Raw genomic sequence first — 17127 nt, 5'->3', positions numbered from 1 at the left:
TATTGGAGAGAAAGAGAGAGAGAGAGAGAGAGAGAGAAATGGATCACTAAGTTCTCCTGCCACCTTAAATGAATTCTAGACGCATGCACTTTGTGCATCTGGCCTTATGTGAATCCTGGGGAATCAAACCTGGGTCCTTTGGCTTTGCAGGTAAGAGCCTTAACCACTAGGCAATCTCTCTAGCCCCAGATTTTTTTTTGTTTTTAAAGGCAGGTCTCATTCTATCACTCTAACCCTGGATGGCCTCAACTCGCAAAATATTCCTATATCACCTTCCTAAGTGCTGGGATTACAGGTATGAGCCACCTTGCCAGCTTTGTTTTATCGTAGTATTTTATTCTATTTTGAAGCAGGGTCTCATGGAGCCCAGGCTGGGCTCGAATTCCTGACGCTCCTCCTTCAACTACCCAAGTGTCAGGATTATGGGAGTGACCACCGTGCCCAGATCAGAGTCTCGATTTTTCACTTGTTTTCCTTTTTTTTTTTAATTTTTTTTTGTTCATTTTTTATTTATTTATTTGAGAGCGACAGACACAGAGAGAAAGACAGATAGAGGGAGAGAGAGAGAATGGGCGCGCCAGGGCCTCCAGCCTCTGCAAACGAACTCCAGACGCGTGCGCCCCCTTGTGCATCTGGCTAACGTGGGACCTGGGGAACCGAGCCTCGAACCGGGGTCCTTAGGCTTCACAGGCAAGCGCTTAACCGCTAAGCCATCTCTCCAGCCCATGTTTTCCTTTTTTTTTTTTTTTTTTTTGCGCTATCCTCTCACATTCCCTTGCCCCCCCCCCCCCCCCGCCATGCTGGCAGTTTCCCCTGTGGCTCATATTTACTATTCTTCAGCAGGAATCGCAGTGCAAGGGTGCTGTGTATCGGAGGATGACAGCTTCTCACGGAATGCTCTGGAGAGCCAAGGAGCCCATAGTCAACCACTTCTTTCACTGGTGTTTAAATTCTGATGGAGTGTCTATGAGCCTAGTGACTGGGGCCTGGGGGGAGACTCTTCCATTGAATGTGTATTGCTTTTCCCTATGAGCCTCAAGTGACTCAAGTGACTGTCCATTGCAAGCCCTTGTGTCCTGTGCGCAGATCTTAGCTCTGTGTTTGGAGCCAAATACCAGCTCATCCTCTGCCACATTTCTCAGAAGACTCTAGGGTCTGGCTAGATTTGTGAGTATCTAGTTGAAGTTATTTTCTTTTATTTTTGTATTTCAGGGTAGAGGGATCAACATACAAGATGGTCCCTGGGTTGTCCTCCCCCTCCCCGCCCCCCTGTCCACCTCCACTCAGATACTCTGATGTCTGTCTGTCTTGGAGTCCAACTCTGCAGGCGTTTCCTTTGTTTATTTGAAGAGGGACTTGAGTACACATGTCTGGGACCTCAGTGACCTTACATTCCAAGCATGGGGACAGCTGCTGGCTTGCCTTGAACACCCTCTCCTTCTCCTAAGGGCACCAGCAGGAGCGCACTGGGCTATTTCTGGTGCACGACCCCGCTAAGGCCCGTGTCCTGTCTCCTTTGATCCTTGTGGGCGTAATGTCACAGGTCCTAGGCAGAAAAGACTTTTCCTAGCGGAGTAGCAATTCGTGGATGTTACTCTTGGCTCACAAAGGTCAGGATGATATAGTCCTTTCTTGGTGCGCCTTTTGGCTGGGGGTCCAGACATCCATCATTACAGAGCAGGGTTAGCGATAACCAAATATGTTCCTCAGATGACTAGTTAGTTGCTTTGTCTGCTGTCAAGCTTCTGTTATGTTTGCATTTTACCCTTTGACACCAGCATCTCTCAGGAGACCGTGAGGCCTGTGTAGGGAAAATGCTGTCAGTCATTGGTAACAGTGAAGGCTTTAGAGCTGGGTGAGCCTGAGTTCGAATACTGGCCTCACCACTGCCAGCTGTTCTGTAGGAAGGTTACTTAAAATCTGGATGCATCTGGCTTCATGTGGCTGCTGGGGAACCAAACCTAGGTCACAGGCTTTGCAAGCAAGAGCTTTTAACCACTGAGCCATCTTCCCAGCTCCAGGGGATTAATTTTTTAAATTAATTTTGGTTTTTCAAGATAGGGTCTCACTCTAGCTCAGGCTGACCTGAAATTCACTATGGAGTTTCAGGGTGGCCTCGAACTCACGGTGATCCTGCTACCTCTGCCTCCCGACTGTGTGCTGGGATTAAAGGCATGCGCCACCATGCCTGGCCTTTATTTAATTGTTATTATTATTTAGTTTGTCAAGGTAGGTAGCCCAGGCTGACCTGGAATTCACTATATGGTTTCAGGGTGGCCTCAAACTCATGGTAATCCTACCTCTGCCTCCCAAGTGTTGGGATTAAAGAGTCCTGGAATTAAAGGCGTGTGCCATCACACCTGGCTGGAATTTGAATCAGAGTCTCACTCTGGGTGAACCTAGGCTGACCAGGCTGGTGTCGAACTCACAGCGAACTTCTTACCTCAGCCTCCCCAAGTGCTGGGATTAAAGGTGTGTGCCACCATGCCTGGCTTTGGGATTTTTTTTTTTTTAAGGAAAAGATGATTCTGGATTGTAATGAAAAAGAAGTTCCTAGTGTAGTCAAATTGAATCAAACAAATATGTCCTTCAGAAGCCCTTGAAGATTCTCTGAGTTCCACGTTAATGGTTGAAGAAGTTAGTATATGGTCACCCAGCTGAAGTTCTAGGATTTCTTTACTTTGATTTTTAGTGTTTGTGTGTAAATGTGCATGGGTGCACATGTGTGTGCGTGTGCACACGAGCACCTGCGTTTGTGGAGACCAGAGGACAACCTTGGGTGTAGTTTCTCAGGCAATGTCCACTGGTTTGGGAGGTAGGGTCTCTTACTGGCCTGGAACTGGCCAGGTAGGCTAGTCTGGCTGGCCTTAAAACTTTCGCCCCAGGAATTTGCTTGTTGCCATCTCCCCAGCACTGTTATTACAAGCGTGTGCCATCACCCTCAGCTTGGATTACCATTGTTGTTATTGTTATTATTAATATTATTTTGATTTTTCAAGGTAGAGTCTCACTTTAGCCCAGGCTGACCTGAAATTCACTCTGTAGTCTCAGGGTGGCCTCGAACTCATGGTGATCCTCCTACCTCTGCCTCCCAGAGCACTGGGATTAAAGGTGTACACCACCATGCCTGGCAATTATTATTATTTTTAAATGTGGCTTCTAGGGATTGAATTCAGGTCTTCCATGCTTGCAGAGCAAGCATTTTACCAACTAAGAGCTATCTTCTCAGCCTTGGGCTTTAATTTAAATTAAAAAAATTCTAAATATATTTTATTTATTTATTTATTTGATAGAAAGAGGCCGAGAGAGAGAGAGGGAGAGAATGGGCACGCCAGGGCCTCCAGCCACTGCAAACGAACTCCAGATGCATGCACCCCCTTGTGCGTGTGGCTTACATGGGTCCCGGAGAATTGAACCAGGGTCCTTTGGCTTTTCAGGCAAATGCCTTAACCACTAAGCAATCCCTCCAGCTCCTAGGACTTAATTAAAAAAAAAACTTCTCTGGTTATGATTCCATGGACCTGTTTGATACATCTTAGGTAAATAACCTTTAAAATTTTTTTACTGGGGCTGGAGAAATGGTTTAATGATTAAGGCACTTGCCTGCAAAGCCAAAGGACCCAGGTTCGATTCCCCAGTACCCACATAGCCAGATGCACAAGGTGGAGCATGCAGTTAGAGTTCATTTACAGTAGCTAGAGGCCCTGGCTTGCTCATTCTCTCTCTGTTTATGTTCCTCTCACTCTCAAAAATTAATAAATAAAATATTTAAAATTATTTTAAAAATATTTTGTTTATTTTTATCTATTTATTTGAAAGTGACAGAGAGAGAAAGAGGCAGAGAGAGAGAGAATGGGTGCACCAGGGCAAGCACTTAACCCCTAAGCCATCTCTCCAGCCCTAACTTTTTTAAAATTTTACTGGTAGACTTACACTACAGCTTGGCAGTCATCAGGACCATGCAGCTTCGGCTGGGTTGCTTTGTCGGCTTCTGTTCTCTCAGTGGATCAAAATCATATGTTGGGCTGGAGAGATGGCTTAGCGGTTAAGTGTTTGCCTGTGAAGCCTAAGGACCCTGGTTCGAGGCTCGGTTCCCCAGGTCTCATGTTAGCCAGATGCACAAGGGGCGCACGCGTCTGGAGTTCGTTTACAGAGGCTGGAAGCCCTGGTGTGCCCATTCTCTCTCTCTCCCTCTATCTGCCTTTCTCTCTGTGTCTGTCGCTCTCAAATAAATAAATAAAAATTAAAAAGAAAAAATCACATGTCACTCCTCGGTTCCCTCCAGAACTCTTAGGCAGCCTGTGTGGAGGGAGTTGGTGCCTCTGAGGCATGGTAGTAAACAGTTCCACATTGCTGGCATGAACTTACAAACAGACACAGTTTTATGGGAGGGAGACATTTATTTCAAGTTTACAGATCCAGGGGAAGTTCTGTCTTTGGCAGAAGCTGACTGCCTTTCATAAATCCAAGCAGATGCCAAAAAGCAGCAAGCAAACCAGGCTTGGTGGCACACACCTATAATCCCACTTTTAATCCCAGCACTCAGGAGGCAGAGGTAGGAGGATCACCATGAGTTCGAGGCCATCCTGAGACTACATAGTGAATTCCAGGTCAGCGTGGGCTAAAGCAAGACCCTACATTCAAAAAAAAAAAAAAAAAAAGGGTGGCAAGCAGCAGGGACCCTACCAGAGCTTAGACCTCTCTGTACACCTTTGGGCTAGAATTCACATCTGCCCCCAAACACACCTTTGGGCTGGATCCCAGGATCCACCCCTGCACCCGCCCTCCCAGTGATACCTCCTAGCCAGGTGGCTGGAGACCCAAGTTGTAAGTTTAATAAAACACCTGAGTCTATGGGGAACACGCATTCACATTCAAAACCACCACAGGTTGGCAACCCTTCCGTTTTTTGACTTTTTAAACACAAAGTAGCAAAAGCATCATGTTTTCTCCCTCTCTTCAGATCTGATGTTTCAACATGGCTTCCTGCATCCGTGCTGTTTGTGGGTGTAATCTATGCTGGGTCCAGAGCCTTGTCCCGACTGGTAAGTGTTAGAGGCTTTGAGGGGACAACCCCTCTTTCCTCTTTCCCCTTTGTAGGTTAATTGAGGGCAGGTATCGCTGTGAGCAATGAAAAAGCTAGATTGCAGAAAATGGGGTCAGTTGTCTGTAGAGAACAACCAAAAGGGAAATTGATCTTGGTTCAAGATGTCAAGAGTTTTCAGTTCCTAGTCTATGGTCCATTGACTCTGGGCCTGTGCTGAGGCAGGATGTCATGGCCATGGGAACATGTGGCGGGGGCTCCTGCCCTCATGTCAGACAGGAAATAGAGAGATAAGGACGAAGGACCAGGAATAGCCTTTAGAGGATGCCCCCCCCGCCCCAACACTAATGACCACCTCTTCCAGCTATGTCCCACCTCCTAAAGTCCCCAGACTCTCCCAAAATAACACCACCAGCTGAGGACTAAACTGTCAATACGTGAGTCCTTTCCTGGGGACACTTCAAATCCAAACCGGAGCAGAGAACGAGCCCAGGTGGACGTGGGACATTCTCCCTGCTCATGCTGAAGCGGAGGTAACCGGAAAACATGGAAGGGCCAGCTTGTCTCACGTGGAGGCAGACACGTGGAGAGGAGAAGAGACCACAGTGGCATTGGTAAAGCTTGGCCCAGGGGCCCTATCTGGACAGCTTGCCCGCGGAGGCCAGCCCTACGCTCCACATACACTCTGCCACCATGTAGGCCTTCTCTGGGAGGAGAGAGTAGGGGACTTGAGGTGCATCTTGCTTCTGAGGAGTTGGAAACCCTACTGACAGTAGTGAACCCAGTTGTGGGCATGAATTTCTGTCACAGAGTGATAGCACATGGCCACTAGTAAAATATCCATCTCTCTTCCTTCCCAGCCCTTTCCTCAGGACTCAGCTCTTTAAATATATGGACTCCGAAGAATAAAACTACTTCTAGATGTATTTTGTTTTTAATTTGAGAGAGAGAAGACACACACACACACAGAATTGGTACGCTAGGGCCTCAGCCACTGCAATCGAACTCCAGATGCTTGCGCCACCTAATGGGCATGTGCAACCTTGCGCTTGTCTCACCTTTGTGTGTCTGGCTTATGTGGGATCTGGAGAGTTGAACATGGGTCCTTAGGCTTCACAGGTAAGCGCCTTAACTGCTAAGCCATCTCTCCATCCCCAAGATATATTTTTTAGAACTCTAAAAATGGAGGATTTTTTTTCTTTTTGCCATCAAAAGAGAATCTGGGGGCTGGGGAGAAGGCTCAATAGGTAAGAACACTTGCTATACAAGCATGAGGACCAGAGTTCGGATCCCTAGCATCTGTGTGAACAAAGCTAGGTGTGGTGGCGCACACCTGTTATCGCAGTGCTGAGGTGGGAGAGACAGGCGGATCCAGGGGACTGGCTGGATAGTTAGTCTGGCTGAAAAAGTGAGCTGTGGGTTTAATGAGAGACCCTGTCTCTGCAATAAGGTAGAGTGAGAAAGACCCTTGACATGAACCTCTGGCCTCCACATGCCCGTGCACACACTTGCACCTACATACATACAAGCATACATACACATGTACACACATACATGCAAAAACAACAACAACAACAACAAGAATGACATTAATGATTCTTCTACCCTGACTGAAAATGCGTTCCTTTCTGACTTGGGAAAAAAAAAAATCTCAATTTGCAAAATAATTCAATCTTTTAATCTTGTTTGCTGTTATATGTTAGTCTGTTCGATCTTAGATATAAAAACAGTAACAAACTGGGGCTGGAGAGATGGCTTAGCGGGTTAAGCGCTTGCCTGTGAAGCCTAAGACCCCGGCTTGAGGTTCGATTCCCCTGGACCCATGTTAGCCAGATGCTAGAGGCTGGTGCGCCCATTCTCTTTCTCTCTTTCTCTCTCTCTCTGCCTCTTTGTCACTCTCAAATAAATAAATAAAAATGATTAAAAAAAACAGTAACAAACTCCATCTAACTGGATAAGCGGTGTTGCTGGTATGACAACTTCAGGGTTAATAAATGGCACTTGAGAATGTAATTTTGAAATTAAGTCATCTTTTTATTTTTTCGTGATTCGTATGCTTGGGAAGATGGGATGATATGTTCAGGGGTGGAAACTTCCTGAGTCGGCCTAGTAATTGACCCAATAATGCCTGCCAATGCCCAGTCCCGAATGCTCTACACTACCTTGCCTCACTGGCTCTGGAATCCTTTAAGACTGGCAATCTGCTGCCTCCCTTTATACCTGTGACCTGTAGGGGGCGCTCCTCCTATAGACGTAATATTGGCTTAAGTAAAAATAATGTGTTGCTTATAACACGCCCTCCAAGGAACATTGCAGAAGAGGGGGTAAGAAGGAATGTAAGAGCCACAGGGTGGGAAGGTATACTGTGGGGCACTGTACCACCCCCCCCCCACACACACACACAAAGACTGGTGCATTCATGACTTCACAGTAGATACTGATAAACCCCACTGTGGAGGGCCCTCAGTGGAACAGGGGCAGCGATGGGAATATGAGCATTAGGCAATATGTTCCTACAAGAAGGTTCTCCATTTAAAAAAAGAAAAAAAAAGAAGAAAGCAATATTCAAAAACTATGTAGGGGGCCAGGGAGATGGCTTAGCGGTTAAGCACTTGCCTGTGAAGCCTAAGGACCCTGGTTCAAGGCTCGATTCCCCAGGATCCACGTTAGCTAGATGCACAAGGGGGCGCATGCATCTGGAGTTCGTTTGCAGTGGCTGGAGGCCCTGGCGCACCCATTCTCTCTCTCTTTCTATCTGCCTCCTTCTCTCTGTGTCTGTTGCTCTCAAATAAATAAATAAATGAACAAAAAAATTAAAAAAAACTATATAGGGAAGATAGAATGGAGGGATGAGAGGGAAGAGGATAATAGGAAGGATGAGAAATCAACAAAACAAATTGTATTTGAAAATGCTGTAATTTTTTTTTTTAAGTTCACTTTTTCTAGTTTTGGATAGTTACAGGTGCCAGGATTTTGAAGATTGTCAAATAAGTTAAATGTTAGGCTAATAATAATAACAATAATAGTTTGTGTCCAGTGATTTTTTTCATAGGTTTTCAGGGTGATTTATTTTGTATCTCTGTGTGATTGTCATAGTCACTGGGTAAGTGAGGGGACAGTCAGCTGCCAGTCTCCTGCCAAGAGGAGGAAGCAAGCTGGCTGTGGAAAGCCTTGCTAACCTGCTCTACCTCCAGGAAGTGGCAGCATTCCTGACGATCTTCATCTTACCTTTTCAGATTTGTATGGATTTTTTTTTATTACCTCCCCATCACAATCATTGTACTTACATATATACAATATCAACCTATTAAGTACCCTCCTGGATTTTTTTTTTTTTTTTTTGAGCCAAGGTCTTGCTATGTAACTGGTTCTGGCTTTAAAAATATATATTATTTATTTTCCGGGCATGGTGGTGCACACCTTTAATCCCAGTACTCAGGAGACAGAGGTAAGAGGATCACTGTGAGTTCAAGACCAGCCCGAGACTACATAATGAGTTCCAGCTTGGGCTAGAGTAAGACCCTACCTCGAAAAACAAACAAAAAATATATTATTTATTTGCAAGCAGGGAGAGGGAACAGGGAGGGAAGGAGGAAGGGAACAAGAGAGAAAAAAAGAGAGAAAAAGAGAGGGGGGAGAGAGAATGGGTGTGCTGGGGCCTTCAGCAGCTGCAGATGAACTCCAGATGCATGCGCCACCTTGTGCATCTGGCTTACACGGGACCTGGAGAATTGAACCTGGCTCCTCTGGCTTTGCAGGAAAGTGCCTTAACCGCTAAGCCATCTCTCCAGCCCAAGAGCGGGTTTATTTTTGGTTTACGGTTGTGAGGGGAAGCCCGTCACGGCAGGAGTGGGGCAGGAGGAGAGGAAACACAGCGGGGCATATCGTTGGAGCCATGTTGTCACTTCTGCAAAGAGAAAGTAGAGAGATGACTACATGATAAAACCTCAAGTCCTGGCCCCCGTGACACAGTTCCTCTAGCAAGGCGTCATCTCCTAAAGGTTCCACAAGTTTCCCTGCCCAGCACCAAGTATCCAAACCCATGAGAGTCTATGGGATTTTTTACATTCAAACTCCACATCCTGACCTCAGTTAGCAGACTTGATTCAGAGCAGAGTCTTATTTATCAGGCAAAGAGAAGCTGCTTATTCCAAACTGTTTGAACAAAATGTCCCTCCCAGCTGGGCGTGGTGGCGCACGCCTTTAATCCCAGCACTCGGGAGGCAGAGGTAGGAGGATCACCGTGAGTTCGAGGCCACTCTGAGAATACAGAGTGAATTCCAGGTGAGCCTGAGCTAGAGCTCTACCTTGAAAACAAACAAGCAAACAAAAAGAAGTCCCTCCCAAGCTCCAATATACTTGATTGGAGAGGCAGGGGAAAGGGAGGAGGAATGAGTAGGAGACGCTTATTAGTGCTTTTGTAAAAAAATATGTATTTATTTATTTGAGAAAGAGAGGACGGGTGCACCAGATCTTCCAGCCACTGTAAACAAACTCCATACGCATGCACCATCTTACGTGGATCCTGGGGAATCGATCCGAGGTCCTTTGGCTTTGCAGGCAAACACCTTACCGCTAAGCCATCTCTCCAGCCCTTGTTAATGCTTTTTAGTAAAAGAGCTCAACCCAGCATCTTTGTTTTTGAAACTCTTTGTTTTTTAACATAACTACTTAGACATTCCTGGGGTGGATAAACACAAGGCACTCATGCAGTTTGTGTTGGAGAGAAAACAGACCTCAATATGCTGTTGCCAAACTGTCAGTTAATGAGTCCATACGGAATTGGGGGTAAATGCTCAGTTAAAATCTGTGGGCGAGTTGTTATGCAAAACACTTGTGAGGAGCTCTGCTCCACAAAGTCCTAAATCCTCCTTGATCTGTCAGGGCCTTGAAGTTAGGCTTTCCTGACATGCAGCTCCTGGGAGGAAGTTGAGCAAACTGCAGAGGGCCTGTGGGAAGGAAAGTTCTATGTTGATTCCTCTACCTCAAACTCACAATTGAATGAGATTATTTATTTAAGGGGGCCAGAGAGAGACAGAGGAAGAGAGAAGGGGAACATGGGGAGAGAGAATGGGAAAATCAGGGCCTCTAGCCTCTGCAAACAAATTCCAGATGTATGTGCCACCTTGTGCATCTGGCTCTATGTGGATACTGGGGAATCGAACCTGGGTCCTTTGGCTTTGCAGGCAAACGCCTTAACCACTAAGCCAATCTCCCCAGCCCCTGGAGATTATTCTTGTAGCTATTTAGCAACTAGTGATTTGGTACCTACTATGTGCTTAAAGTCACTGAATACCTGGATGCTGACCTTGAGGAACTTAAAAAAGGAATGGGGACAGAGACAACTTTCCATAGGAACAGCCCACATGAGTCATGAGGGTTAAGTATGTGCCCAGCATTTCCTGTTCCAATTTTCTTTTTTTTTTTTTTTTTTTTCTCGTTGTAACCGAGGCTGGCCTCGAACTCATATTGATCCTTCTACCTCTCTCTGCCTCTGACTGCTGGAACTAAAGGCGTGTGCCACCACACCCGACTTCCTCTTCTAAGCTTAACGACATATAGGGTTCTGCACGGGCTGATTTGGGCTGCTTATCCAACTTTCCTATGCTGGATGAGGCCCCAGAGATGATGGCTCTTGTGACAGGAGCATCAGTACCATTTTGAATGGTAATTTCCTGGCTAGAAGCCTCAGTGCAAGGGGCTTGCCTCCGAGCTTGCTGCTGAGAGGTTAAGACAGGTGTGTAAATTCCAGCGTAGGTAGGTTGGCTGGTGGGGGGCGAGCCTGGGGCTGGCTGCTCAGAGCAAAGCCTGATGTTCTCCTACATAGGGAATGCGAGGGTCAGGAGCTGGGCAGACTGCAAGTGCCGGGTAGGCATCTTAACAGGACTAGAACTGGTTTTTCCTTCCTCCCTTCCATTCTCCTTCTCTTCCCTCCCTTCTTCCCTTCTTTCCCTTACTTTTTCTTTCCAACACAGGATCTCATATAGCCTAAGGTAGCCTTGAACTCACAATGTGGCCGAGGAAGACATTGAACTCTTTTTTTAAATATATAATGGCACTATTTTGTATGTTGATTTAACTTTTATTCTTTTTAAAAATAGTTTGTTTATTCATTATTTATTTGAGAGAGATAGAAAGGTGGATAGAGAAACACACACACACACACACACACACACACACACACAGAGAGAGAGAGAGAGAGAGAGAGAGAGAATAGGCATGCCAGGCCCTCTAGCCACTGTAAACGAACTCCTGATGCATGCACCCCCTTGTGCATTTGGCTTATGTGGGTCCTAGGGAATCGAACCTGAGTACTTGGGCTTCACAGGCAAGCACCTTAACCGCTAAGCCATCTCTCCAGCCTGGCATTGAAATCTTTTTTTATTTTATTTTTAATTTTTTAAATTTATTTATTTATTTATTTGAGAGAGACAGACACAGAGAGAGAGACAGATAGAGGGAGAGAGAGAGAATGGGCGCGCCAGGGCTTCCAGCCTCTGCAAACGAACTCCAGACGCATGCGCCCCCTTGTGCATCTGGCTAACGTGGGACCTGGGGAACCGAGCCTCGAACCGGGGTCCTTAGGTTTCACAGGCAAGCGCTTAACCACTAAGCCATGTTTCCAGCCCTGAACTCTTGATCATCCTGTTTCTGTAACCATCCTGACAGGATTATCAGACTACTGAGACAATGAACCCCAAGGAGCTGGAATTTCCTCAGGAGTCTCATGCCAGGGAGTAGCAAACCCTGAGGTATCACCACTCCCTTTCCATAGTCAGCTGGAGAGGGAGCGGTCTCTTGCACAGAGGTTTCGCAAGGCTCTGACAATATGTCAGACCCTCTTGCAGGAGAGACTGGTGCTGAGGCATAGTGGTGGTTTCAGTGACAGTAGGATCCACCTTGGGGACAGTTGAGTTATGCTGTCTATGTGAACCCAAGCCTCGTGTCATGACCGTGGCAGATTTGGGGGATGGGTCACTAGAACCCTTTATTTGTATCTCTTTCAATGTGGCCACATTGAATAAATCCCCCTTCCCTGCTTTTCATTATCACATGTCTGTTTTTTTTTTTCTTTTCAAAAAAAATTTTTATTAACAACTTCCATGATTATAAAAAAAAAAATCCCATGGTAATACCTCCCCTACCCCCACTTTCCCCTTTGAAACTCCATTCTCCCCATCTCAATCTGTCTCTGTTTTATTTTGATGTCATGGTCTTTTCCTCCTATTATGAGGGTCTTGTGTAGGTAGTGTCAGGCACTGTGAGGTCATGGATATCCAGGCCATTTTGTGTCTGGGGGAGCACTTGTAAGGAGTCCTACCCTTCCTTTGGCTCTTACATTCTTTTTACCACCTCTTCCGCAATAGACCCTGAGCCTTGGAAGGTGTTGTTTTTATTTTTAAATTTTGTTTGTTTGTTTGTTTTTCGTGGTAGGGTCTCACTCTAGCCCAGGCTGACCTGGAATTCACTATAGTTTCAGGGTGGCCTCAGACTCACGGCGATCCTCCTACCTCTGCCTCCCAAGTGCTGGGATTAAGGGCATGCGCCACCACTCTTTAATTAGCCTATTAGGGACAGGTGACCAAGATTAACTTGTTAAACTTTGACCTTAACTACAGTAACACCCCAACCTCCAGGTACCTGGGTACCTGGGGTTACAGGCGTGCACCACAAGGCTCAGCCTTGGAATTGATTTTCTTGGCCAGTTCTTGGAACCTGGGCCTTCCTCGCTGTGTGTCATGGTTTCCATGTTCCATGAGCAATTCACTCACTCAACACATTGTGGGTGGACGTGAGAGGAGGGGAGAAGTTGACGAGGAAACACACCGGGATCAGTTAAGATCCCATGTGGAGCAGATTACCCAGTTGAACAAAATGGACCATGTGGGATCTGTTTTCCCATTGTTTGGCTTCATGGTCACATAAAGGAAGGAGTGAGAAGTGTCATCTCATGGCGGCCTCTTTTACTTTGTCCATGACTAAGCATGCACTGTACCACTGAAGTGTACCTCTAGCTGCTTCCTGTTGTTATTTAGGGCAGGGGGGATCTCGCTCAGTGGTAGCCGGTTGCTGAGCACACACACATAGCCCTAGGTTCCATATCTCTTGCACTGCATGACATATTAGGGGTTGGAGAGGTGGCTCAGTGGTTAAAGGCGCTTGCTTGCAAAGCCTGCCTGCCTGGGTTCAAGTCCCCAGCACCCATGTAAAGCCAGATGCACAAAGTGGTCCTTGGGTCTGGAGTTTGTTTGCAATGACATGAGGCCCTGGTGCTCCTATATTCACTCTTTCTGTGCCTCGCAAATAGATAAATAAGTGAAATATTTTTTAAAACGTTGCTTTCTCATCCATGTGATCAAAGTTGAACTATAAGATTTTTTTGTTGTTGTTGTTTTGTTTTTCGAGGTAGGGTCTCACTCTAGCTCAGGCTGACCTGGAATTCACTATGTAGTCTCAGGGTGGCCTCGAACTCATGGCAATCCTCCTACCTCTGTCTCCCAAGTGCTGAGATTTAAGGCATGCACCATCACACCCAGATTTTTGTTATCTTCTTGTTCTATGTAAATATGTTTCACATAATCTTTTTTTTTTTTTTAACCACTGAGCCATCTTTCCACCCCATTTGCTTGTTTGTTTTTGGAGGCAGGGACTCACGCTAGGCCAGACTGAACTGGAACTCACTCTGTTGTTCCAGGATGGCCTGAAACTCACAGTGATCCTTCTACCTTTGCCTCCTGAGTGCTGGGATTAAAGGTGTATGCACAATGTCTGGCTATTATAATCTTTTTTTTTTTAATTGAAAGCTTTAATATATAAGCATACAGTAATTTGATCATGTCATCTTCCCTATAATCTTAAAAAAAAGATTTAAATTGTATTCATGGGATAAAATGTCATGACATTAGATTTGACAATAATTTCTTTATTTAAAATAATGTTTTATTATTAGCTAGGCATGGTGGCACATACCATCAATCCTTGCAGTTGGGAGGCAGAGGTAGGAGGTTCACTGTGAATTTGAGGCCACCTTGAGACTGCATAGTGAATTCCATGTCAGTCTGGGCTAGAGCAATACCTTACTTTGAAAAATAATATATATATATATATATATATATATATATATATATATATATAATTTATTTGAGAGAGAAAGAGAGAAAGTGAGAGAGTGAGAGAATGGGAACACCAGGGCCTCCAGCCACTGCAAATGAACTCCAGATGCATGCACCCCCTTGTGCATCTGGTTTACATGGGTACTGGGGATTCAAACCTGGGTCCTTTGGCTTCGCAGGCAGACGCCTTAACCGCTAAGCCATCTCTCCAGCCTCTCAACCATTGGCTTTTGATTAGATTTGCATACCAGACAAGAATTCCTACTGTGGAGCAGGCCTAAAATCCAATCTGAGAGTAGTGGGTCACGCTCATCACACTCATGCCACTATTGCGCCAGTGGGCACATCTTGCCTGGCTGATTGGTTGTGTGTCCGCGGAGTGCACTGTTGGGTAGGACTGTGATTCTTCTCCTGCAGCGGGCTGCATAGCACTCTCTGGTACTATGACAGCTAGCCAGCAGGAAGGCGGCTTCCAACTTCACTGTTCAGTATGATGCAACTGACACAGGAACATCATCTCAATACGCCATTTATGATTCTGATAAAAATCAGGCAGCAAACATGTCTCTCAAGCTTGCTTTCTGTGGCAAGTGCCTAGAATGGAATTATTCCATATTATACATTAAAGACACATTGAACATATTTAAAAACTCACTCCAAGAGAGGAAGGCAGGGTTGCCATTCCTTCCCCCACCCCCCTCCAAGGTAGGATCTCACTGTAGCTCAGGCTGACCTGAAACTCACTCTGTAGTTCCAGGCTGGCCTTGAACTCATGGCGGTCCTTCTACCTCTGCCTCCCAAGTGCTGGGATTAAATGTATGCACCATTGTACCCACCAGCGTTGCCATTCTTTCCCACAAGTGAAGACGCTGACAAAGGGCTTGTGCTCCACGGGGATCATGCACACCCAAGGCTGTGTCTATCAGCAGCCCCATGGTTTTCCACAGAGAAGTTTTCTCAGTTACTTCCAATACCTGAACAAATAACCAAGGCTTCAAAATTCAATCTTGAGGCTGGAGAGATTGCTTAATCATTAAAGAGCTTGCCTACAAAGCCAAAGGACCCAGGTTTATTTCCCCAATACCCATGTAAAGCCAGATGCACAAGGTGGCGCATGTGTCTGCAGTTCGGTTGCAGTGGGTTGAGGCCCTGGTGTGCCCATTCTCTAACTGTTCTCCCTTCTCAAATAAGTCAATAAATTAATTAAATAATTTTAGCAGTTAAGTGCTTGCTTGTGAAGCCTAAGGGCCCCTGGTTCAAGGCTCGATTCTCCAGGACCCACGTTAGCCAGATGCACAAGGGGCTGCATGCATCTGGAGTTCATCTGCAGTGGCTGGAGGCCCTGGCGTGGCCATTCTCTCTCTCAATCCCTGCCTCTTTCTCTCTGTCTGTCACTCTCAAATAAATTTTAAAAAAATCTACTCTAGGGCTGGAGAGATGGATTAGCAGTTAGGCACTTGTCTGTGAAGCCTAAGAACCCAGGTTTGATTCCCCAGTACCCATGAAAGGCAGATGCACAAGGGGGCACGTGTGTCTGAAGTATATGTGCAGTAGCTGGATGCACTGGTGCACCTATTCTCTCTACATATGTCTCTCTCTCAAAATTGATAAATAAAAATTTTAAAAGATGCCTTTAAAAATTCAACTCTAGCCGGGCATGGTGGCACATGCCTTTAATCCCAGCACCTGCGAGGCAGAGGTAGGAGTATCACTGAGAGTTTGAGGCCATCCTGAGACTACACAGTTAATTCCAGGCCAGCCTGGACCAGAGTGAGACCCTACCTCAAAAAAAAAAAAAAAAAAAATTCAACTCTAGGAGCATATGACTAATGACATATTTCTAAGTCTTACTTACCAACTTATCTTCATGAAAAAACTATTGGCACATGAATAGAATGTTAAATTTTAAGCTAATGGACTAAAAGAATAAAGTTATTATAATTTGTACACCTAAGCAATTAAGTGGCCTGGCTGGCAGTATAATTTGATCAGTTACATTTTGGCAGATTTATATCCAAATCTGTCCCAAATCATGCTCTTGACTTTCTGTGGTACTGGGCCATCTTGTTCTGATGGAAGACACTAGGAACTTTCGTCATTGAAACCATTCCTAGTGTCTTGACAGTGTTCAAGGAACATACTCATTTTCTGTTCTCTTTAGGAGAAAGAAATAATCTAAGTCACCCAAAAGTGGTTTCAGACTGGGAGTGTGGCTCAGTGGTAGAATTCTTGCCCACTCTCCCTAAGTTTAATGCCCAGCAAGTTAAAAGAAAAGATAAAAAAATCAGTGAAACTGGGCTGGAGAGATGGCTTAGCGGTTAAGCGCTTGCCTGTGAAGCCTAAGGACCCCGGTTCGAGGCTCGGTTCCCCAGGTCCCACGTTAGCCAGATGCACAAGGGGGCGCATGCGTCTGGAGTTCGTTTGCAGTGGCTGGAAGCCCTGGCGCGCCCATTCTCTCTCTCTCTCTCTATCTGTCTTTCTCTCTGTGTCTGTCGCTCTCAAATAAATAAATAAAAATTTAAAAAAAAAATCAGTGAAACTGGTTCCAAGTGATTAAGAAATAAGTTAAAAAACAAAACAAAAAAAAAAGAAACAAAGCCAGGCATGGTGGCTCATGCCTTTAATCCTAGCACTCCGGAGACAGAGTTAGGAGGATTGCCGTGAGTTTGAGGCCACCCTGAGACTACATAGTGAATTCCAGGTCAGTCTGAGCTAGAGTGAGACCCTGTCTCAAAAAAAAAAAAAAAAAAAAAAAAGAATAGAAACAAGTCTAGAGAGGTGGCTCAGCAGTCAAGGCATTTTCCCACAAACCCTAATGACCTGGGTTTGATTTCCCAGTACCCACATAAAGCCAGATGCACAAAGTGGCACATGCATTTGGAGTTCATTTGCAGCGGGTGGGGCCCTGGTGTGCCCAGTCTGTCTGTCTCTCTTTCTCTGCTTGCAAATAAATAAATAAAAATTTAAAAA

The 17127-nt window shown here is 45.6% G+C and overlaps 1 protein-coding gene across 4 annotated transcripts in view; it reads left to right on the top strand.

Moving 5' to 3' along the window:
* The window catches only part of Tmem241 (transmembrane protein 241), a 152061-nt gene that overhangs the window by 26000 nt on the left and 108934 nt on the right, over window positions 1–17127 (top strand). For all 4 annotated transcript variants that reach the window (XM_045135129.1, XM_045135132.1, XM_045135131.1 and 1 more), the window contains one exon: window positions 4964–5045. In XM_045135129.1, coding sequence (XP_044991064.1) covers window positions 4964–5045 — 82 coding nt within the window. The remainder of the gene's footprint in view (window positions 1–4963; window positions 5046–17127) is intronic.

This window comes from Jaculus jaculus, chromosome 15 (assembly GCF_020740685.1).
Source record: "Jaculus jaculus isolate mJacJac1 chromosome 15, mJacJac1.mat.Y.cur, whole genome shotgun sequence".
NCBI lineage: Eukaryota > Metazoa > Chordata > Mammalia > Rodentia > Dipodidae > Jaculus > Jaculus jaculus.
Note: the sequence above shows the minus strand (reverse complement) of the source record. Positions and strands in the feature narration are given on the sequence as shown.